Source organism: Geotrypetes seraphini, chromosome 8 (assembly GCF_902459505.1).
Source record: "Geotrypetes seraphini chromosome 8, aGeoSer1.1, whole genome shotgun sequence".
Lineage (NCBI taxonomy): Eukaryota > Metazoa > Chordata > Amphibia > Gymnophiona > Dermophiidae > Geotrypetes > Geotrypetes seraphini.
Window position 1 is genome coordinate 63,747,830 of NC_047091.1, and position 25,370 is coordinate 63,773,199.

The 25,370-nt window shown below is 48.8% G+C and overlaps 1 protein-coding gene across 1 annotated transcript in view; it reads right to left on the reverse strand.

The window, feature by feature from the left end:
• Positions 1-3,207: 3,207 nt before the first annotated feature.
• LOC117364900 (cofilin-2-like) overlaps positions 3,208-25,370 on the reverse strand; it is an 89,460-nt gene continuing 67,297 nt past the window's right edge. The window contains exon 4 of the mRNA XM_033954633.1: positions 3,208-4,364. Within this exon, the coding sequence (XP_033810524.1) occupies positions 4,255-4,364 (110 nt within the window). The 3' untranslated portion in view covers positions 3,208-4,254. The remainder of the gene's footprint in view (positions 4,365-25,370) is intronic.

Consider the following 25,370-nt stretch of genomic DNA (forward strand, 5'->3'; position numbering starts at 1 on the left):
CATTCCTTGGCATTATTTCTGTTGCCTGAGATGTGGCCTCTGTTTAGCTGCCTTGTGCCATGATTGGTATTGTATTGTGCTTCTATATTTTGCTTCAATAAACATGATTTTACAAAAAAAAAAAAAAAAACCCCTAAATTTCTCCAACTTTTGGGCACTTCTGCGTTGTTCTGAATGAGATGCAACAGTTCTGCTGTCAACTGTGGTATGTCATGATGTGTATGCAAAAGTTGAGAAGCTTGGGAAAGCTGGGTTTGGGAATGGAAATTGAGTTGTGACTGGATAATCAAAATCACGTCTTATCACAAAGGCCTGATATGGGGGAAGGAAATAACTTAGCTGGCCTCCCAATGGCAAGGGATCAAAAACTAGAGATGGATTTGAGAGCAGGCAGCTGGAGGTCTGCTTCTGAGCTCTTGGGCATTGTTTTTGAGTAGACAGGACTAGGAACATTGAAGACTGGGTCCATTGTACAGAACAAACACACACATCTGGAAGAATTGCTGATGGTATGAGTGACTTGCTGCACTGAGAAAGATGTCCATAGCAGACATGAGTAAACTATGGCCCATTTAGTTTAATCCAGCCTGCCAACCGCCCAAACCCTGACCACAAGCCCTACATATCTCCCTCCAGAGCAGTGTTGGGCCAGCAGCACTAAACAGGCTGACTCACGGCCTTCTCTTATTGGGGAATCAACTCGGCACACAGAAGGCCCTGAGAGAAGGTTACGAAGCAGCCTGTTTAGAGTGCTGCCAGCCCAACGTTGCCCTGGAATGAGGTATGTAGGGCTTCAGATGGGAGGGAAGGATGGTCAGCGGGGGTTCGGCTGCGTAGCGGAGGCTCAGCTGCACAAGGGATGGGAGGGAGGGAAGGATGGAAACGGAAAGGGTTCTGTTGTACAAGGGGTGGAAGGGAAGCATAGAAGCTAGGCAAGGGTTCTGCTGCACAGGAGGAGGGTGAGGGGAGGAAAGATGCTGCACATGTGGGGGAAAGGAAAGAGGAATAATTGGGGTGGAGAGGAAGGGAGAGATTATTCATGTACATTTGTTTTGCATTTTTCCTGCAATGCCTGTTTTCCCAGTAGATGGTACATTAACCTTTGTTGAGGTGTGAGTATTACTCCACTCCACATTTTTGATTTGCAGTTGAGCCCCATAGTAAACATGAGTGGACCAAAGAAAAGTGGACAGTAAATGCTGAGTGTTTAAGAGGGAGTGGACAGCAAAATATTCTTTCACCAAAGTCTGATTAATGGCTGTATGTCCAATATGCTAGGAAACTTGCAATTTTCAAAGAATACAATATCAGCTGTCACTTTGCCACAAAACATGCTAGCAAGCAGTCACCACAAGAATGGGAGGCTACATTTACATTTAATTTATATTAGTTCACACAAACACTCCATCCATCTGCTCTTGGTCCGGCCCCTCTGTCAAATTTAAGAACCAATTGTGGCCCATGAGTCAAAAAGGTTTGCCCACCCCAGGTCTATAGGCACACAGTAGCCTGCTGAAATATTGCAGAGCTGGAAAAAAAAGCTGGTATGTGGAGAGGAGTAGCCTCTTGAGTGATGAGAGGCAGAGAAGACTGATTCAGAGGTGTAGGGTCATCAGCCTTAACATCACTAGAGGGCAGACATGTCATTTTAAATTGGATCTTTGAGGAAGAAAGGGTGGATTATCTTTCAGTAGTTTAGATTTATTTTGACCTGCTGGCTGTCCTCTTGAAGGAGTACTGTGAAGTTGAGACTGGGCTTGCAGGAGCTTTCCAAACCCATGTTTTGTTTTTCACTAAAAGAGCAGGCCACTTGTTGCTGGCTTGGTCCAGTGCTGCAAAAGCCAAAGGTGAGTGGGTGGCACAGCTGGCTGCCTCCATAGTTGTACAGTCATGTCTGGTGGGATCTGCCATCCTTCCCTAGTCACCTGATCCCATCATTCTGCAGTACCAAAATAGGCTGGGGAGGAGAAAGCAAAGCAGCTTGTGGCTTTGGTAAAATCAGAATGCTGAGCTACAAGCAGGAAAGGCTGCTGTTGGCTGTCAGCCTCTCAAGACTTACAGTGAAGAGAACCCATAGCAGTCCAAGTGCTTTGCCAATTTAAACCATTAAGGTCAGTTCTGTTGTAGTGTCTGCTGGAAGTTTTTAAAGAAAGTGAGTCAAGTGAAGAGAGCTGCAGAGGAGCAGCTTAAGGGAAAAAAAAACACAGGGGAAGGAGCCACTAGAGGCAGTAATCCCTGCACATGCCTAGTGCAGGGATTTCTATAGCTAAAGGAGAGCACCAACAGAGGATCAGTCTGAGGATTTCAGCACCAAGTGTGACTGTCTCTTATCTACTCATCTCTGGAGAAAAGATTCTCCTAGAAGGGTGTCCCCATCCTGTCTCTCTCCACACCCAGATATCCTCTTTTAGCAGAATTAGGGTCCTCTTGCTATTTGAGTAGTTCCTGGGAAGTGTAGCCTGCTTATGTCCTCAGCCTGGGTATAGAGACACTGGGTCTAGGGACCAGACTATCCTTCCAAAAGGACCCTCTCTAGCCCTGTGCCTACCCACACAACTATTGGAGACCTTCTAAACAAAGTGAAAGCCTGCACCATATGGGGCAGTTGCTAGGCCTTCCCTCTGCAAGGGGAAAAGGATAGCTTCCTCTACCACAGGTTCCAGAACATCCATAGGCCATTTATATTTTGATAGTCTGGCAGGAAAATGGCCACTGCCCTATGATCAGCAGTGAAGCAAAAAACCCAAAACAAAACCCCAAACACACAACAAAACACTTTTATAAATTGCCCAAGTGATCTGCCCCTCACGCTATGAGGCAGTTGACAGTAAAATCATGGTGGTATACATATGCCAGCTCCCATATGCTTTTATGCCTGGCAAGAAATGCTGCCAATACATTTCAGCCACACCAAAACAGTGTTGAGGCTCTTTGCTACCTCAGTCCAAGCATGCTTCGCGGTTGCCTGCTTAACTTAAAATTAATTAATCCCAATTAGGCTCTGGTTTCTTTTGTTTTCGGCACACTTTTTTTTTTTTTTAAAGGCAGTAATCTGCAAGGACAAGGACAAAATAGACTGAAATACTGCCCTAGGATTGGCTAGGTGTATCCTGAGGACTCTAGTAGTTTTTGGTTAGAACGAATTAGGCTTACCTGGGGAATTTAAAGCTAGGGGGAAGGGGAGAAGAAAGACACACAAACTGTAAAGAGGTTCATTATTAATGATTTTATTGAAGGGTTTTGTTACGGTGCTCCATCCATATTAGTAACTCCACTGAAAAAGGGTGGGGAGGGGAACCTTCCATCCCATGTTTTACAGACTCAATGTTCCATTTATACACAATACTACAGACAGCACATGTCACTAGTCTCAGCAATTGGCAGGTCCATCATTTTTTCCCAAGACAAAAAGGTTGGGAAAGATTTGGTCACACTAAAATACACAAGACTGAAAGTATAATCATCTGTGTCCCAAGGTACTCAAATCATTTAAGTTGGTCAACATAAAAAGCCACAGACTGATCACTATATCATGCCAAAACACTTCCATTATCCTCTTAGCATTCAATACAAAAATGGAGAAAGCAACTTTGCTATTATGTAGAAAAAGAACTATTTGCTTTAAACACTTCTTGGTCTCAAACCATACAACAATTTTAGTCTGTTTTGAAGTGTGGAATTAAGGGCAGACGTAACAGGAATGTTTAAATTTCAGTCTGTCAGACTATAGATGATCTGTACAGGAGGACCTTCTGATGTCTTTTTACATAGCTGATTTTTTACTCTAACCAAAAAATTCATGCCTTTAGCTGCTTTTAAAAATGACCCCACCCAAATGGAATTTGCTTCTGAAAAACAATCTGAAACATCCTTGACCAAATAAATACAATGAGAGAGGAGGTGGGGGAGGGAGACAAACCATACAGATGGCACACCCTGTTCCACTCAATCCAAAGCTTGGCAGATGACTTGTAACAAGTTTAACAAAAATCCACACTTACAAGTCAAATTTGGCAAACAATTCAAACTCTCGCTGTTGAGACTTAAAATGTACTGATTTTCAAAAAATATGGTAGACATACAGCTGGGTCAGATAAGAGCAGCTAGGAAATAAGGAAGGTGTGGAACAGACAAGAAACCATTTTTGGAAATCCGAACACTTAGGAATCCTACCCCATCCCTCCCCACCCACAAAGAAATAGGTAGCCCAGGGGACTTAAGGTGGAAGCTCCGTTAGAAATGGACATTGTGGTTTCAAACTATTTTGCCTTCCACCTTCAAAATCTGGCCACCCAGTTTCGCAGCCAGTTCCCTATGGTCTCTGATGTCTTCTATATTGTTTGCCTGCAACTCGTGCTTGACACCTGCAAGGAAAAAATGGTTGCATTAGAAATTAGTATTACAACTAATCATGCTTCCAGCTGTCACAAAAGAAAATGGACTGACTATAGAGAACCCAGAAAGCAGTTACTTGTCATAACAGTTGTTATCCAGGGACAGCAGGCAGCTATTCTCACATATGAGTGACATTATCCACGGAGCCCGTATGCGGACAGCTTCGCAAACAGACTTACTTGAAGAAACTCAGAAGTTTCGAGTCTGCTGCACCACGCATGCGCGTCTCCTCAGTTCAGCTAGCTAGCAGAGAAGCCAACCAGGGGAGGTGGGTGGGTTGCGAGAATAGCTGCCTGCTGTCCCTGGATAACAACTGTTACAGTAAGTAACTGTGCTTTATCCCAGGACAAGCAGGTAGCCTATTCTCATGTATGGGTGACCTCCAAGCTAACTAGAATGGGATGGTGGGAGCATTGGATGGTGGGAGAATATATTTTGTAATACTCTCTGGCCAAAATGGCCATCCCGTCTGGAGAAAACATCCAGACAATAGTGAGAGGTGAAAGTATGAACCGAGGACCAGGTGGCAGCTTTGCAAATTTCCCAATAGGAGTGGATCTGGGCATAGCAGAAAGAGATACAAGCAGCCATCCAGTTGGAGATGGTACGCTTAGAAATTGGATGTCCCAACTTGTTTGGATCGGAGACAAAAAGTTGAGGAGCAGATCTGTGTGGTTTGGTGCGTTCCAAGTAGAAGGCCAAAGGACATTTACAGTCCAGAGTATGAAGAGCTGATTCTCCCGTATGAGAATGAGGCCTTGGAAAAAAAACACTGGAAGTACAATAGATTGGTTGAGATGAAATTCTGAAACCACTTTAGGTAAGAATTTAGGATGAGTACGGAGGACCACCTTATCATGATGTAAAACTGTGAAAGGTGGATCAGCAACTAAAGCTTGCAGCTCACTGACTCTTCGAGCAGACATGAGAGCAATGAGAAACACCACTTTCCAAGTGAGATATTTCATGAGCTGTAGACATTGGTTCAAATGGAGGCTTTATCAACTGAGCAAGAACAACACTGAGATTCCAAACCACTGGAGACAATTTGGGAGGAGGTTTGACATTGAAAAGTCCTTTCATAAATCTGGAAACCACAGGAAGAGCAGAAAGGGATTTCTCTTCGATAGGCTGATGGAAAGCTGCAATTGCACTAAGATGGACTCGAATGGATGTAGACTTGAGGCCAGAGGTAGTTAAGTGCAGAAGATAATCCAAGATGGAAGCCAAGGAGGTATCTCGAGGCTCCTTGTTGCGAGAGATACACCACGTAGAAATTCTACTCCTATTTTGGTGGTAGCATTATCTAGTGGCAGGCTTTCTGGAAGCCTCTAAAATGTCCTGAACAGGTTGAGAAAACTGAAGGGAAGTTATGTTGAGAGATACCAAGCTGTCAAGTGTAGAGACTGCAGGTTGGGATGAAGTAGAGACCCTTGACTCTGTGTAAGCAAAGATGGAAAAACTGGTAGAAGGTATGGCTCACTGCTGCTGAGTTGACGAAGAAGAAGGAACTACCAAGGTTGTCTCGGCCACCGGGAGCTATCAGAATCACGGTGGCATGATCGTTCTTGAGCTCGACAAAAAAGTCTTGAGAATGAGAGGGAATGAAGAGAATGCATATAGGAAGAGATTTGTCCATTCCAACAGAAAAGCATCTGCCTCAAGGCGATGAGAATAGTATATCCTGGAGCAGAACTGAGGCAGTTTGTGGTTGTGGGGAGATGCAAAGAGATCTATCTGAGGAGTTCCCCACTGAGAAAAAATGTGATGAAAAGGCGAGGAATTGAGTGTCCATTCGAGAGGTTGCAGAAGACGACTCAATTTGTCCAAACAATTTTTTGCCCCTTGGATGTAGACAGCTTTGAGGAAGGTGTTGTGGAGGACTGCCCAGTCCCAAACCTTCAGAGTTTCTTGACAAAGAGGGAGATTCTTTTCCTCCATGTTTGTTGACATAATACATGGCGACTTGGTTGTCCGTCCGAATGAGGACTACTTGGTCGTGAAGATGTTGAAAAGCTTTGAGAGCATTGAAGATCGCACTGAGTTCCAACAGATTGATGTGACACTGACGATCCATGCTGGACCAATGGCCTTGAGTACGGAGACCATCGAAGTGAGCCCCCCCAAGTGTAGGTTGAGGAATCTGTCGTGAGGACCTTCTGATGAAGGGGTGTCAAACAGCAAACCTCTGAAGAGATTGGAAGAGAGCATCCACCAGCGGAGACTGTCTCAAGGAAGGAGTGACTGTATGGTGTTTAGAAAGTGGATCACAAGCCTGCGTCCACTGAGATGCCAGGGTCCACTGAAGAATTTTGAGATGAAGTCTGGCAAAAGGAGTCGTGTGAACTGTGGAAGCCATGTGACCTAGCAGTACCATTATGTGTCTCGCTGAGAGTGAAGAGCGGGAAGACATTTTGTGACAGAGGTAAAGAAGAGCATCCAAATGTTGTTGAGGAAGGAATGCTCTAAGATGGATTGTGTCCAGAACAGCTTCAATGAACTGTAGATTCTGATAGGGCTGAAGATAGGATTTGGGAAAGTAGATTTTGAATCCCAAGCTTGATAGGAACCACGTAGTCCATTGGGTCGCTACAATAACCCCCTGAGATGTTGAATGTTTGATGAGCCAGTCGTCTAGGCAGGGAAACACCTGAAGACCATGGTTCCTTAGAGCTGCTGCTGCTACCACCACCACTAGGCACTTGGTGAACACTATGGGAAATGATGCCAGACCGAAGGGTAGCACTCTGTATTGATAATGCAGATTCCCCACCCGAAATCTGAGGTACTGACAAGAGGCTGAATGAATGGGAATGTGAGTGTAAGCCTCCTTGTGATCCAGAGACAGGGACAGCATGCAAAATTTTTCTCTGACCAAAAATTTGTTGAGAGCCCTAAGATCCAAAACGGGTTGCATATCGTCCATCTTCTTTGGAACTAGGAAGTAACGGGAGTAAAAAACCCTGTTCTGCTGTTCCAAGGGAACTTCCTCAATGGCACTGAGATGAAGCAGAGCTTGAGTTTCCTGAAGAAGGGCGGTCTGGGATGGATTCGAAGGCTACTCTCTGAGGAAGCTCTGGTGGAATCAGAGAAATGAAGAGAGTATCCTTTCCTGATTATTGAGAACACCCAGAGGTTGGATGTAATGGTCTCCCATCGATGGTAAAAATGATGGAGACAACCTCTTATGGGGGAAGGGAGGACAGAGGTAGAACAATGGAGATTATGCTCTGTGAGACAGTCAAAAATGCTGAGCAGCCTTAGGTGCAGCAGAAGGCTGAGGTTTCTGTTGCTGTTTCTTGGCGGGTGCTCGAGTATAAGGAGCTGCCCTTGGAGGATAACGCCTCTGGAAAGTTGGAAGAGGTCGAGAAGGCTTTGCAGGAGCTGGCTTAGGCTTTGGTCTGACAATTGAAGCAAAAACTTTTTCATGCTCAGACAACTTTTTGGTGGCGGCTTTATGGATTCATCAAAGAGGTCATTGCCCTCCCAAGGAATATTAGCCAGACGATCCTGAAGATTGGGGTCCATATCAATGGTGCGAAGCCAAGCCAGTCAGCGCATTGCTACTGAGAAAGCAGTGACCCTGGAAGTATGTTCAAAGGCATCATAAGATGACTGGAGAAGATGCAATTGAAGTTGTGCCAAGGTAGCAGAGAGCTCTAAAAACTCCACATGTCTATTTTGATCCAAGATTTTCATAAAACCTGAAAGATGATCAATCAGGAACTTAAAATACGTTGTGAAGATAAAATTGTAGTTGAGGACTCGAGGCCATCATGGAATTCTGGTAAAGGTGACGGCCAAACTTGTCCATGGTCTTTCCCTCTCTTCCAGGAGGTACTGTGGCATAGACTCTGGAAGGATGGGTTCTCAAGGAGGATTCCACAAGGAGGGATTGGTGAGTGGTGAGATAGTTGTGAATTCTCAAAGCCCTTACAATGTAGAGTCCTATACCTCGATTTCAATTTGCCTGGAACAGCAGGTATAGCATAAGGAGTCTCCAGATTTCGTTTGAAAGTTTGAGACAAAAGCCTGTTAAGAGGAAGCTTGAGTGACTCTGCAGGAGGTTGAGTCAGATGCATTTCTTCTAAATACTCCTTAGAGTATTTAGAACCAGCATCCAACTTAATATCCAGGTCGTCAGCCATTTGACAAAGGAAGGAAGAAAAGAACAATTGATCCGCCAGAGCCTAGCCTCAAGAAGGACTCGATGACCGAGGCAACTCGAGTAGAGAATGAAGGCGAAGCTTCTCAGTAGTATTGGTAACCCAAAGAATAGACAGACTTGGAGGAGGCATTGGAATCGGCCGAGTCATCGGGGTCTGGAATTGGAGACCTTGATCGAGTAGTTGGAGGCCTCGAAGAGCTGGACGGTCTGGATTGAGGCCTAGACAAGGAAAGCTTTTCAGCGGAAGACAACCTATGCCTCAATGGATGCCTCGATGAGGGCCTTGATCTATGACTAGAGTGCTGCCTGGAAGTAGGTCTCGGTTGAGATCGAGGAGACTTCATCCTATGCCTGGAAACGGGCAGTGCCGCTGGTGAATGAATAGGGCTAGAAGCTGTAGATCGAAATTCAGTGGTTTGGATTGAGGAATCTCGAGGCACTCGCAAAGACTCGGCTCCTTGCATGGAATGTGAAGAGTCCTGTCGAGGCACTCGCAAAGACTCGGCTCCTTGCATGGAGTGTGAAGAGTCCTGTCGAGGCACTTGCAGACTCGGCTCCTTGCATGGAGTGTAGATTCCAGACCAGACACTCGCAAAGACTCAACTCCTTGCAAAAAGTATGTAGACTCAGCTCGAGGCACAGGCAGGGACTCGACCTCGTGGGAGACTGCTGTTTGCCCAGGCTAGACTGCAGGAAGCAGAGTCAAAGCAGGAATGTATTTGATCAGTAACTGAACAAATTTCTGCTCCAGCATGGTCTGGAGAGAAGCCTGCAATTGTGGATCCGAGTCTGAACTGGACCACTTGCTGAGGCTAGAGGTTCCAAGGTGGCAATAGAAGCATGCTTTGTTTTGGATTGATGCTTGGATAACTTGAGGACCACTGCAGGAACCTTCTGCTTAGGTATCTGACCTGAGGGAAGCTCAGGGGAAGACAAAGCAGATATGCTCGAGGTCCAAACGAGGAAGGTATGAGACTCGAGGTCAGAGTTGTGACAACAGGAGGACCACCCAGTTGAAGACTTGACCAAGTCAGAGATCGAGGTCAAAGGTGTAGCTGAAGAGTCCATCCTGAACTGCTTTTCCACTTGAACTCAACATTTCAGGGCTCGAGGTTGAAGAGTAGCACAGCGCTCGCAAGACTTCGGACTATGGTCAGGCCCGAGACAACGAAGAAACGAGCAGTGTGGGTCCATGAGGGAAATTGCACACTGGCACTGGCTACATTTCTTGAAGACCGTGAATGGCCGGGACATAAGGAAAGATAGCCGTTGCGAAGTCAAAGCCCACAGGCGCGCGACCTGTCCCGCCAGTCAATTGACAAAAAAAAAAAATTATTATTATTATTATTTAAAAAAACAAACAAACAATAGGAGAAAACAAACCACGGTGAAGAGAAGGCATGAAGCGAACGAAGTTCAATGCAGTGTCAAAGATAGACTTTTCAGCTCCGTGGAAAACTGAGAATTGAGGAGATGCACCCTGTGCTGGGCGGGAAGGAACTCACGCATGCGCGGTGCTGTAGACTCAAAACTTCCGAGTTTCTTCAAGCAAGTCTGCCTGTGAGGCTGTCCAGGCTCCATGGATGACGTCATCCATATTTGAGAATAGGCTGCCTGCTTGTCCTGGGATAACATACCGTTGAAAGACTACAGTATGGAGGGGATAAAGTAGAAGCCTAACGGTTTTCAATACCAAAGCTGGTGCTACGAGTTGGCAGCAGTAGATCATGCAGCCTTCTATGGCCTCTGAAAACAGACTAGATTAGCAAGTTAGATGTGATAGAAGCAAGAATAGCAACTGGTGCAAACAGGGTATATCAAGTTCAATAAACATACACTGCTATTTGGAAGTATTACAACTTAAACCCACCACATCAAGCTTAAGCCAGCTTTATCAGTATTTTGGTTGGTATCCTTATATATCTCAAAATCCTAATAAGAGCCAACAATGAAACTAAAACGTGCAAAGTAGAGCAGGCATATACGTTGAGAAGAAGACTAAATGCCTCAAGTGCCCAGGGTCAATGGCCAGAACTTATCTTGGCCGTTAAACCCACAACTGAGCTATCATCGGGTACTGTCTTATTTTCTCAATATGCCTGTTTATTCTTTTTTTATCTTTTTTCTTTATGTAGATGTTTTATAGATGTTAGTTTTAACATAAATTGATGTATCACTCTAAATAAATGCTGTAGGAGTGTGGTACTTAGCTCGGGTAAACGACTGCCCGGCACACTTCCCACACTCAGTCAAGACGGAAGATCTCCGTTTCACTCTCTATACTTTTCAAAGAGCTTCTTCAGAACAGCGAGAGGATTAGCTTCAATACTACAATACAAATAAATACAACATCATTGTTACTAAAATGGCAGGAATGGCAGTCAAATGCTGACCTTTCAATAACTCCCGAAAGGCAGACAAGGCCGTAAGCTGAACCTGGAGAGAAGACCAAGCCAGTCCCCTATCCACACCATCCTGCAAGAACTCTAAGATGTTAGGCAGAGAAGCGCGAAGAGACCACTCCACGCACATCACACCACTCCTCAAATAGACGCCAAACTCTCACATAAGCCCAAGATGTGGAAAGCCTCTGGGACCCCAAGAGAGTTGAGATCCCTTTATCTGAATACCCCTTCTTACCTAGGCGACCGCTTTCAAAAGCCAAGCCGTAAGACAAAAGCGACCTGGATCGAACATTCGAATGGGACCCCGAGTTAGGTCGTCCAAGAGAGGCAAAGGAAGAGGATCCACCACCAGATGCCTCACCAGATCCGTGTACCACGGTTGTCTAGGCCAATCCAGAGCTACTAGAACCACGAGGCCTGGATAGTGAATTATGCGGATAAGAACTCTGTCCACTAATGGCCATGGAACACATACAACAGCCCCTCCATTGGCCATGGCTGAACCAGAGCATCCAGGCCCTCAGTCTGACCGTCTCTACGACGACTGAAGAAGTGGGGTGTTTTGGCGTCGACACTTGTGGCCATCAGATCCATGAGGGGCTGACCCCAAGACTGCACTATCAACTGAAAAACCACTCTTTGGGATCTAGCAAGTGACGACTGAGCAGGGTCGCCTCCTGTGCCACTAAAGTGCTCCTGATGTCCCCCTGATGATTTACATAGGCCACCACCGTGGCATTGTCTTACAGAACACTGACTGACTTGCCCATCAGAAAGGACTGGAAGGGTAGCAATGCCTGTCAGATGACTCTGGTCTCCAAGATACTGATTGACCAAGAAGCCTCCTCTGTGGACCAGGTGCCCTGAGCTGAGTGACCTAGACACTAGTGCAGCCCGATTCAAATCGGTTCACCGATTCACTTCAGGTGAATTGATTAAAAAATAAATAAATCAGCCTCCTGATTTGGTAACTGACCCTCCCCCCTCGTCCCCTAAAGCAGGAGCAGCAGTGCTGTCTCTTGCTGGCCGGCTGCTGCCACACCTGCTTAGAGGGCGAGGGGGGTGGATCAGTCGGGAAGTGCTGATGTCCGGCTTCCCCCATGGCCTCCTGCGCACCATTTACCTAATATCAGCAGCTGCAGAGAAGATCGCCGTTGCTAGTGATCTTTGCAGCTGCCATAGGTCTTCCAAGCCGTTTTGTCTGCCGCGGTCCCGCCCCTCTTCTGACGACCAGTGCTGGACGCAGTACTCCATGTGATGGTGCACCATGGCCCGATTCAGCAGCATGATAACCTATAAAAGGGGTGAAGAGGCTATAAAATAAACCCAACAGGATGTTTTGAAAAAAAACAAAAAACCCAAGCCACACAATTGGGCAGGAAAAAAAAAATAGGGAAAAAAAACAACAAAATTCAATAGGCTGAATTGAATCAAAATTTTTTACCGAATCAGGCAGCACTACTCCCCAACCAAGAAGACTGGCATCCATAAGCAGCACCGTCCACTGCGGCTGATCCAGACACTCCCTTCGTACAAGATGAGTGGTCTGTAGCCACTAACGAAGACTGCCCCGAGCTAAGCCCAGAAGCAGAACAGGATGGTCCAGACTGTGCCTCTGGGGCGACCACCTCCGAAGAAGAGCATACTGAAGAGAACACATGTGGGCCCGCGACCACCTCACTACATCGAGGAAAGCCACCATTGACCCCAAGACTTGGAGAAAATCCTGCCCTCGAGGACACCGGGACGTCATAAGCAGAAGATCAGAGATTGCAATTTGCTTGCCCGGGGCTCTGGAAGGAAGACCTTCCCCAAGGAGGTGTCAAACAGCACGTCTAGATACTCCAGGCACTGAGAGGGAGACAGCCGGCTCTTGGCAAGGTTGACTACCCATCCAAGCGACTGCAAAAATTCCACCACCCGAGCCATTACCCTGTGCTAACGACTTCGCTCGAATCAGTCGTCCAGGTAGGGATGAACTAGAATGCCCTCTTTGCGCTACGCCGCCATGATGACCACCATCACCTTGGTGAACGTCCGCAGAGCCATGGCCAGACCAAAGGGAACTGCACAGAACTGATAGTGTTGCCTCAAGATCGCAAAGCACAGGAAGAGATGATGGGAGACCCGAATAGGAATGTGCAAGTAGGCCTCGGTCAAATCTAGAGGTCAGAAACTCCCCTGGCTGAACCGCCAGAATCACAGACCGCAGAGTTTCCATGTGGAAGGAAGGCACATGAAGAGTCCTGTTGACCCCCTTCAAATCCAGCATGGGCCAAAAGGACCCTTCTTTCTTTGGCACTACAATGTAAATCGAGTACCAACCTGTGCCCCACTCCTACGGGGGAACTGGACCCACCGCGTGGAGATCTAACAATCTTTGAAGGGTCTAACGAAAGGCCTGCTGCTTCCACGCCACCTGCAAGGGAGAAGCGAGAAACCGGTCTGGCAAGGAAGGGCAAACTCCAGAGAATAACCGTCCCGAATCACCTCCAGAACCCACTGATCGGATGTGATGTCTGCCCACTTTAGATAAACATCCTTCAGCCGGGCGCCCACCAGAACCAAGACGGGCGCCGGCAAGGAGTCAATGGGCAGGACAGGCAGCAGGGGACCTGGTGAAGGTACTACCCGCACCCCCGAGGGCCCCATGAAAGGACTGCATGAGCTGGAAGAACCTGCCTCTAGAGAGCCCAGGGGACTGAAAAGAGGTAGCCCCTCGGCCAGGGCGGAAATGGTGGAAATCACGCCCACGAGCAGCACCACCTCGAGTCAGCAGCCTAGGCCTATCCTTAGACAAACGAGGCACTTTAGAATCAGTGAGTCTGAATCAACCTGTCCAGGTCCTCACCAAACAAGAAAGATACCTTAAAAGAAAACTTTGTCAACTTAGCCTTTGACGCCGAGTCCGCCGATCAAGCTCAAAGCCACAAGGGACGGCGAGCTGCCACTGCAAACGCCAACGACTTGGCAGAAGCTCGCAATAGGTCATACATGGCTTATCTGAAAGATAAGCACCACCCAATTCAATCTTTGCTACCTCGCACTTGAGCAATTCCCAATCCTCAGTTTTACATCAAGGACATGCTTGGCCCAGTGAAAACATGTCCGAGCCACCATCCGCCACTTGGGCTGGCACATCAAAACTCTGTTTAAGGAGGGACTCCAACTTATACTCCTCCGGGTCCTTCAAGGCCGCACTGCCCTCAACAGGTATGCCTTTTAGAGATGGCAGAAACCACCACGTCATCCACTATAGGCGACTTCAGAGTGTCCCTATCCCCTTCAGGAATGGGATACAGGCGGGCCATGAAGCTCACAAAACGAAAAGCACAGTTACTTACCGTAACAGGTGTTATCCAGGGACAGCAGGCAGATATTCTTTACGCATGGGTGACGTCACCGACGGAGCCCCGGTACGGACCTTTTTAACTAGAAAGTTCTAGTTGGCTGAACCGCGCATGCGCGAGCGCCTTCCCGGCCGACGGAGGAGTGCGTGGCCATTAGGAGAATAAATTTTGTAACACAGATTGGCCGAAGTGACCATCCCGTCTGGAGAAGGCATCCAGACAGTAGTGAGTAGTGAACGTGTGAACTGAGGACCAAGTGGCAGCCTTGCAGATTTCCTCGATGGGCGTGGAACGGAGGAAAGCCACAGAAGCAGCCATAGCTGTGGGCCGTGACAGCACCTTCCAGTGAGAGACCGGCCCGAGCATAACAGAACGCAATACAGGCAGCAAGCCAGTTGGAAAGCGTCCGTTTAGAGACAGGACGACCTAGACGGTTAGGATCAAAGGTCAGAAAGAGCTGAGGGGACGAGCGGTGAGCCCTGGTACGATCAAGGTAGTATGCAAGGGCACGCTTACAATCCAGCGTGTGCAACGCCTGTTCCCCAGGATGAGAATGGGGTTTAGGGAAAAAGACAGGCAACACAATGGACTGGTTGAGGTGAAAAGCCGAGACCACCTTGGGAAGGAATTTAGGATGGGTACGCAGAACCACCTTATCATGGTGAAAAACAGTGAACGGTGGATCGGCGACCAGTGCATGCATTTCACTAACCCTCCAGGCAGAGGTGATGGCAATGAGGAAAAGCACCTTCCATGTTAGAAGTTTGAGCGAAGTTGAGGCAAGAGGCTCAAAAGGGGGTTTCATGAGGGCTGATAAAACCACATTCAGGTCCCAGACGACAGGAGGCGGCTTCAGAGGTGGTTTGACATTGAAGAGGCCTCTCATGAACCGGGAAACCAGTGGATGAGCCGTGAGAGGTTTTCCGAGGATAGGCTCATGAAACGTAGTGATGGCACTGAGGTGGACTCTGATTGAGGTAGACTTGAGGCCAGCCTCGGACAGAGAGAGCAAATAGTCCAGTACAGTTTCCACCGCTAATGAAGTGGGATCGTGATGATGCAGGAGACACCAAGAGGAGAACCTGGTCCACTTCTGATGGTAACATTGGAGGGTGGCCGGTTTCCTGGAGGCATCCAAAATGCGACGGACAGGCTGAGACAGATTCTCTGGAGAGGTCAGCCCGAGAGAAACCAAGCTGTCAGATGGAGTGAAGACAGATTGGGGTGCAGTAGAGATTGACGTTGCTGTGTAAGTAGAGTAGGAAACACAGGAAGAGGAATGGGCTCCCTGGAGCTGAGCTGAAGTAGGAGGGAGAACCAGTGTTGGAGAGGCCACCGAGGAGCGATGAGAATCATGGTGGCCCTGTCCCTGCGGAGTTTGGATAATGTCCGCAACATCAGAGGTAGTGGAGGAAAGGCATAGAGGAACCGATCCGTCCAGTCGAGCAGGAATGCATCTGAGGTCAGACGATGAGGAGAGAAGAGTCTGGAACAGAACTGGGGCAGCTGATGGTTGTGAGGCGCTGCAAAGAGGTCCACCTGCGGAGTGCCCCAGCGAGCAAAGATAGAGTGGAGTGTTGAAGGGTCCAGCGTCCACTCGTGAGGTTGAAGGATGCGGCTGAGATTGTCGGCCAGGGAGTTCTGTTCGCCCTGGATATAGACAGCCTTGAGGAAGAGATTGCGGGCCGTGGCCCAGGTCCAGATGCGTAGAGCCTCCTGACAAAGGAGGCGAGATCCGGTGCCGCCTTGCTTGTTTATGTAGTACATGGCGACTTGATTGTCTGCACAGGAGAAGAACCTGAGGGCAGAGAAGATGCTGGAAGGCCTTGAGGGTGTAGAACATGGCTCTTAGTTCCAGGAAATTGATGTGATGTTGACGCGCCTGTGGGGTCCAGAGTCCCTGGGTGCGTAGATCTCCTAGGTGAGCTCCCCACGCATAGGGGGAGGCATCCGTGGTGATGATCATGGAGTGAGGGGGTAGATGAAAGAGCAGACCCCTGGAAAGATTTGAGGAGTTCAACCACCATTGAAGAGATTGTTGAAGAAACGATGTCACAGAGATGGGATGAGAAAGAAGATCCGTGGTCTGTGACCATTGGTTGGCGAGAGTCCATTGAGGTGTTCTGAGGTGGAGACGTGCCAGAGGAAGTACATGTACTGTCGAGGCCATGTGACCCAGGAGGACCATCATCTGTCGGGCAGGAATAGAGTGATGCAGGAGCACCTGACGACAGAGGTGGAGCAGGGTCCGCTGACGATCGGAGGGGAGAAATGCCCTCATTAGTGTGGTGTCGAGAACTGCTCCAATGAACTGAAGTCGCTGTGTAGGAAGCAGATGCGACTTGGGGTAGTTGATCTCGAACCCCAGGAGATGGAGGAGAGAGATGGTGTGATGAGTGGCTTATAGCACAAGCGTTGATGTAGGAGCTTTCACCAACCAATCGTCCAAGTAGGGGAACACCTGGAGGTTGTGAGACCTGAGGAAGGCTGCCACCACAATAAGGCACTTGGTGAACACCCTGGGCGATGAAGCGAGGCCAAAAGGTAGCACTTTGTACTGATAGTGACGGTGCTGTATCTGAAACCGTAGGTAGCGACGTGAAGTCGGATTGATTGGGATGCGAGTGTAGGCCTCTTTGAGGTCCAGGGAACATAGCCAGTCGTGTTGAGAGAGAAGAGGGTACAGCGTGGCAAGGGAGAGCATTCTGAATTTCTCCTTGACCAGACACTTGTTGAGGTCCCTGAGATCGAGGATGGGACGAAGGTCTCCTGTCTTCTTGGGAACCAGGAAGTTGCGGGAGTAGAATCCCTGACCCCTTTGGGCCGGAGGCACCTCTTCGATGGCATTGAGAAGAAGGAGGGATTGGACCTCCCTCAGGAGGAGGGGGGTTTGGGAGGAGTGAGAAGCAGACTCTACTGGAGGATTGTCTGGTGGAAGAGTCTGGAAGTTGAGAGAGTAGCCGTGGCGGATGATGTTGAGGACCCATTGGTCTGATGTGATGACCTCCCAACGGCTGAGGAAGATTTGGAGACGTCCCCAGATTGGTTGAGGAAGAGGCAACGAGGGAGGAAGACTGGCTATGCCCTGGAGAGAGGAGTCAAAAGGGCTGAGAGGGTTTCGAAGTAGGGAGAGGCTTAGCAGGCTGAGTAGATTGAGAACGAGCCTGAGTGTGTTGATGTTGCTGACGGGGCCGCCGAGGTTGTTGTGAAGGCGGATTGAGGGGTCTGGCAGAGAACCTGCGCTGATACGAGGACTGTGGTCTGTAAGGACGAGCAGGTGGAGCCTTTTTCTTAGGTTTGATAAGGGTGTCCCACCTGGTCTCATGGGTGGAGAGCTTCTGGGTGGTTGAATCTAAGGACTCCCCAAAAAGTTCATCCCAAGACAGGGAGCATTGGCTAGGCGGTCTTGGTGGTTGATGTCCAAATCAGATACCCTCAACCAGGCCAGGCGGCGCTTGGCAACGGCCATGGCAGATGCACGGGAGGTCAGCTCAAAGGAGTCATAAATAGAGCGCACCATAAATTTTCGCAGTTGAAGGAGGCTGGAAATTTGCTGTTGGAAGAGCGGAACTTTGCGCTCTGGGATGTATTTTTGAAGGACGGACAGTTGTTGCACCAGGTGTTTCATGTAAAATGAGAAATGAAATGTGTAATTGTTCGCCCTGTTGGCCAGCATAGCGTTTTGATAAAGGCGCTTGCCAAACTTGTCCATCGTTTTGCCTTCTCTGCCAGGAGGGGTGGAGGCATAAACACTGGAGCCCTGAGTTTTCTTCAAGGTAGACTCAACTAGGAGAGACTCATGGGGTAGCTGAGGTTTGTCAAAACCTGGGATCGGGATGACCCTGTAGGCGACTCCATTATACGACATGTGGACAGCCACACCGCAGGAGGAAGAGAGGACAGAGTCGTCACCTGTCTGCCTGGAGCAAGAGTGAAGGATGTGACCAACAGGATCTCCAGGATCATAGATGGCGCACGGGGAGAGGACACCGCTGTGCTTATCCACGTGGGAACAAATGATGTGAGCGGGCGGAAGTATGACAGGGAAGAGCTGAAGGGCCAGCTCCGCTCACTCGGAAGAAAACTGAAGATCAGGGAGGTGAAGGTGGCCTTCTCTGAGATCCTCCCAGTACCAAGAGCGGATGGAAAGAGACAAGGGGAATTGCAAGTAATCAACGCCTGGATGAGACGATGGTGCGAAGAAGAAGGCTTCGACTTCGTGCGCAACTGGACGGCGTTCTGGGGAAAAAGCAAGTACTACAGAAGGGACGGACTACACCTCAACAAAGAAGGAGCAAGAGTTTTGGCAGGCAACATGAAGAAGGCAATCGAGAAAGCTTTAAACTGAAAGATAGGGGAAAGCCGACAGTCGACCACCGGTCGATGGCACGGATAGCAGGATGCCCCGACGAAGAAGCCATGGAAAACTACTCCTACACAAGAGAAGACGACCTCACGGCAAATAAGGGAGAAAAAGCAGGAAGGGACAATTCAGATACAGGAGGGGACGACCACACAGCAAACAAGGGTGATAACACAGGAGCAGTAAAGGATACCGTAATTGAAACTACAGGGACGGCCTAGAGTAGAAGGTCCAAAAAGGTAACACGAAGGGAACTTAGATGTATGTATACGAATGCTAGAAGTCTAGGTAACAAAATGGGGGAACTAGAGACAATAGCAAGACATGACATATTGGATATCATTGGCATAACAGAAACATGGTGGAATGAAGAAAACAAATGGGACACAGAACTACAGGGATACAAGCTGTATAGAAGAGATCGAGTAGGGCAGAAAGGTGGAGGTATTGCTCTATATGTTAAGGAGGGAATAGAGTCTGTTGAAATGGTTACAACAGAAATGAAAGAGAAGCTTGAGTCACTCTGGATCAAGATTCCTGGTCAATATGGCGCAGATACGAAAATTGGCCTTTACTATCGTCCCCCAGGACAGGCGGAGGAAACTGACTCAGAAATGATGGAGGAAATCAAACAAGAATGCAAGACAGGCAATATAATTATATTGGGAGACTTCAATTTCCCAGGGATAGACTGGAAACTAGCAACCTCCAACTGCGGCAAGGAGGCCAAGTTCCTGGAGGTGCTAGGGGATTGCTTCCTGGAACAAATGGTAAAAGAGCCGACAAGAGGCAACGCCACCTTGGACTTGGTCCTAAATGGCCTCACGGGACCGATAACAGAAGTGGAAGTCATAGTTCCACTGGGAACGAGTGATCACAATGTAATTAACTTTAAACTTGACATCGGGAAAGGGAAACATGCCAAAACCTTAACCACCACCTTGAACTTTAAAAAGGGTAAATACGATCGCATGAGAGCCATGGTAGAAAAACGACTCGAAAAGAAGGTGGACAAACTTGAAACGGTAGATCAGGCATGGTCCCTACTGAAAAATACTATCACAGAAGCACAAGATCTCTACATTCCGAGGATTTCCAAAGATCGGAGATCAAAGAGCAAAAGAGAACCGGCATGGCTTACCAAACAGGTGAAGGAAGCCATAAAAGAAAAGAAGGACTCTTTCAAAAAATGGAAATACATAAAGACAACCGAAGCCTGGAACAAACATAAAGATGATCAGAAGAAATGTCACAAGGCGGTGAGGGATGCAAAACAGGAATATGAGGAAAAAATAGCCCAGGAGGCCAAAAACTTCAAGCCCTTCTTTAGATACGTGAAAGGGAAAAAACCTGCAAAAGAGGCAGTCGGACCCTTGGACGACCAGGGAAGAAAAGGGTACATCAAGGAAGATAAACAAATCGCAGACAAACTAAATTCCTTCTTTGCGTCCGTCTTTACGAAGGAGGACACCTCAACAATACCTGAAGCGGAGAAAGTGTTTGCAGGAGAAATAGAAGACAGCCTCACCACAGTTGAAGTGGACTTAGACCAGATATACTATCAGATCGACAAACTTAAAAGTGACAAATCCCCTGGACCGGATGGAATTCACCCGAGAGTCTTAAAGGAATTGAAGGTTGAAATCGGAGAGTTATTGCAAAAACTTGCAAACCTGACAATCAGAACTGGACAGATACCGGACGACTGGAGGATAGCGAACGTCACCCCAATTTTCAAAAAAGGATCGAGAGGGGAACCGGGCAACTATAGACCTGTGAGTCTTACGTCTGTCCCCGGCAAGATGGTTGAAGCACTGATCAAGGATAGCATGGTCCGGCACTTGGACGCACACGACTTGATGAAACCCAGTCAACATGGATTCAGGAAAGGGAAATCATGTTTGACGAATTTACTCCAATTTTTTGAGACCGTGAACGAGCAAATTGATAGTGGGAAGCCGGTGGACATAATATACTTGGACTTCCAGAAAGCGTTCGACAAAGTTCCACACGAAAGACTTCTCAGGAAACTACAAAGCCATGGCATAGAGGGGGATATACAAAGATGGATAGGCAAATGGCTGGAAAACCGAAAGCAGAGAGTGGGCATAAATGGGAAGTTCTCCGACTGGGAGAAAGTGACTAGTGGTGTACCCCAGGGCTCGGTACTTGGGCCGATCCTTTTTAATATTTATATCAATGACCTAGAGGAAGGAACATCCAGTGAGATCATCAAGTTTGCAGACGATACAAAACTATGCCGGGCGATCAGATCGCAGGAGGATAGAGAGAAACTCCAGAGCGACTTGTCTCGGTTAGAAACATGGGCGGAGAAATGGCAGATGAAGTTCAATGTGGAGAAATGCAAGGTAATGCATTTAGGCAATAAGAATAAGGAATACGAGTATACAATGTCAGGTGCAACTCTGGGGAAGAGTGAACAAGAAAAGGACCTGGGTGTACTGATAGATAGGAACCTGAAGCCGTCGGCACAATGCGCGGCAGCGGCAAAGAAGGCAAATAGAATGTTGGGAATGATAAAGAAAGGAATCTCGAGTAGATCGGAGAAAGTTATAATGCCGCTTTATAGGGCAATGGTCAGACCACACTTGGAATACTGCGTCCAACATTGGTCTCCCTACCTAAAGAAGGATATAAAACTGCTGGAGAGGGTGCAGAGACGAGCAACAAAACTGGTGAAGGGTATGGAGAAACTGGAATACGAGGACAGACTTATAACACTAGGATTGTTCTCCCTTGAGAAAAGGAGAATGCGTGGGGATATGATCGAGACCTTCAAAATACTGAAAGGAATCGACAAAATAGAGCAGAGATTATTTACATTGTCCAATTTGACACGGACTAGAGGACATGAAATGAAGCTAAGGGGGGACAGGTTCAGGACTAATGTCAGGAAGTTCTGCTTCACTCAGAGAGTGGTTGACACCTGGAATGCCCTCCCAGATGAGATTATTGCGGAATCGACCGTCCTAGGCTTCAAGAGCATATCTCCTTAAGAGAGGCATGTAAGGATATGGTGGACTATAAATTACGACAGGTGTACACCTGGCAGGGCCTCCGCGTGTGCGGATCGCCGGACTTGATGGACCGAAGGTCTGATCCGGAGATGGCATTTCTTATGTTCTTATGTTCAGGCTATCCAGCTTACGGGGGGCCCCTGGAACGGTGAGTGGGTTCTCCCAGTTCTTATAAAAAGTTTCCCGCAGTATGTCATGTACGGGTAACTTGAGAAACTCCTTGGGAGGCTGTTCAAAATCCAAGGCCTCCAAAAAGGCCTGGGATTTTTTGGAGTCAGACTCGAGAGGGATGGAGAGAGCCGCTGACATCTCCTTGAGGAATCTGGAGAAGGAGGATTGCTCCGGCTTAGAAGTGGTATCGGGCGCTGAGGGCTCCTCGTCCGATGATGATGCGTCCTCCTCGGTACCGGGAGGGGAGTCTTCCCATAAGTCCGGGTCCCTGACATCAGTGTGTGCATGTCGAGATATCGGGGTGGAAGGCTCAGTATGGTGGGTCTTGGATAGAGACTTGCCAGAGTGCACCGAGACATTACCGGGAGAGGAAGATCGGTGCTGGTCTCGGTCCCGGGAAGAACGGTGCCGGTCTCGGTCCGGGGGGGACCGGTGCCCAGCCTGGTACCGAGGAGGATCGGCATCAGCGTGGGTAGGACGCACGGGATGGGCATGAAGGTGCTCAGCCGAGAGGATCAGCATGGAAGAGCTAAGTGGTACCGATGGAGTGGATACCGGTTGGGCGGTGTAAGGCTCGGGCCGGTCTGGTACCGAAAGGAGCGGTGCCAAGATGGTCGGTAACAGGTGCTGGAGTTGTTGCTGCAGCTGTTCCTGTAATTTATCTTGGAGGATGGTCGCGATGCGGTCATCCAGGGGTTGCACCGGAACCGCTTTTTTCTGCTTTGGTTCCTTAGGTGCCGCTCCACGCCCCGGCGATGAGGAGGCCAATGATGAGGCACTCACCGAGATCGGGGCGGAGCGTTTCCGGAGTCGGTGTGAAGCCGGTAGGGCCGGTGTCGCCACTGTGGCCGGAGGGCGCTCCAGGGAAATGGAAGGCTTCTTAGCCGGCTTACCTGGTGCCAGCGGCGCCGATGAAGGATCGGGCGTCGAAGTGGTGGGTGCCGATTTTGGAGGTACCGTAGTCGACGCAATCGGCTCCATCGCAGATGCGGTGCCAAAGAGGATGTTCTGCTGGATTTGTCGATTCTTCAGAGTACGTTTTTTAAGAGTGGCACAGCGGGTGCAGGAGTCCGCCCGATGCTCAGGACCCAAACACTGTAGGCACCAATTGTGTGGGTCAGTGAGGGAGATCAGGCATGCACACCGCTGGCACTTCTTAAAACCCGGCTGCGGGGGCATGAATGGAAACACGGCCTCTGCAAAATCAAACCCGGAGGCTTGTATGGTGACAACAGGCCCCGCCGGGGCTGGAACGAAAACAAAGAGAAATAAAATAAGAGAAAAACCCTAAGGGCAAGGGAGAAAAATAGAGAGAAAAAACGCGAGCGGGAAGGCAAAAAGGTGGATTCAACGGTTGTTGAGAATACACGCGTCTTCTTCGCTCCGCGGAAACGAAGAAACTGGGGACCACGCACTCCTCCGTCGGGCGGGAAGGCACTCGCGCATGCGCGGTGCGGCCAACTAGAACTTTCTAGTTAAAAAGGTCCGTACCGGGGCTCCGTCGGTGACGTCACCCATGTGTAAAGAATATGCTGCCTGCTTATCCTGGGATAAAGGAGCTTCCGGCATCTGCGCCTGTGTGAGCATAATATCCCAAATATCCTGATGCATAGGAAAAGAGCGGGAAGCAGAGTGGATCCCCTTAAGCAAGGGGTTCACCGTATGCGGGGGTTCCAACACGGTGTCCTCAAAGTGCAAAACCTGAAGAATTAACTCATGAAGCTCTTCCTGCTGAAAAATACACACCACAGACGCATCTTCGCCAGCTGGGAGTGCTCGAACCCCTCGCTGGCAGAATCTGACCCCCCAAAGAGGATCCTGGAAATCTCCCCAAGGGGCCAGGTCCTTATCCATAATATCTTGCTCCTCTAGGCAAAAATCCTCATACCAAGAGACTCTCAGCCGTTTGGATGAGAGAGGAGTAGAGGGGAGCAAAATCACCGCTGCGTGGGGCTGCACTGGGGAAGATGTCGAGGGCAAAACCCCATCCCCCGAGACCCTCGGAGTGGACATGGAATCTCCAGCCACCAGCACATAAGCTTTACAAAGTGCTAACATAAATTCAGGGGGAAAACCCCACTGCAGCCCCAAGGGACTCCCTGCCCCAGCAGGAGACCCTGCCATACCTTGCCCCTGTTTTTCCAGAACAGGGGGAAGGTCACCTGAGGTAACTGAGATGAAGGAGGAGGTTTCCACCGAAATTGGACCTGAAACTGCCAAAATCAGAGCTTCTGCGGCCTGTCGCGTCTGGGATTTTCCTGATGCCGAGGCCTAGGAACCGACCAATGCAAAAAGGGAATCCCTAGCTGTTCTGGCGGCAAGGGAATCCTCTGCGTGGCCCGCGATCCAAAACAGACTCGTGAGGTACATGCAACGGGGTGCCTTGGCCACCAGTACCCGCTGCCGACGAGGCTACCCCACTGCTCTGGCTTGCACAGGCTGAGGTACCTCTACAAAAATATGGGAAGATGGAGGAAGGATCCCAGCACGAAACCTGCTGGGTTTAACACTCCTGAGGTGAGACGGATCCCCAAACAGGACTCATCCAAGCTCTATCCGGCACAAAATGGGGAACCCAGGAGTCCAAAACAAAATTCCAACAGCCTTTCTATGGAGACTGAGACAGATTGAGTTGCTCTGCAGATTCTAGCCTGATATACAAGTTTGTGCTCAGTCTCCACCTGCTGGTAGCAGTGAGGCATATAACCCATTCGTAAGGACTATACCATTCTACCAAGCGATACAGAATAGAAATTTTTTTCTACCTTTGTTGTCTGGTTTCTGCTTTCCTCATCTTGACATTCTATTCCTTCCATCCATCCACTGTCTGCCTTCTCTCTGCCTCTCCCATATGGCATCTGCTGTTACTGTGCCTCTCCCTTCCATCTCTCACTCCACCCCCCTCCATTGGTATGGCATCCATCTCCTTCAGAGTCTTCTCCCCTCTCTCTCTACCCACTAACATGCACCATCTTATCCCCTTTCTCCCACCCACTAACATACAGCGTCCCCCTCCCCTTCCTTCCAGCGTGTTCCCCTATCTCTCTCTCCCCTACTCATTTTCCACAAAGCATCTGTTCCTCTCTCACCTCCCCTTTAGCATCCTTCATGCGGTCCTGCAGCCCCCTCCTCCCGATCAATGCCATCCAGGCATCACCCTCTCTCCCTTCATAGTGATTTTCATTTTTTTGTCTCCCAACTAAAGTCATATGCGGCTGCCCGAAACTTCTTTTGACGCAACTTCCTGTTCCTGGTTGTGTCAGAGGAGAAGTTTCAAGTAGCTGCGTGCGACTTGAAAGGCTCGTGCAGCTGGGAGACAAGAAAAATGAAAATCGCCATGAAAGTGAGGGGAAGGGAGGGAGATGCCTAGACGACGGCAATCTGAGAGGGGAGAGGGGGGGCTGCTGGACTGCGCAATCAGTAACCGTGCGTATTCCCTCACTTCACTGCGGAGACAAGGCTATTCACCACTCCACGGGG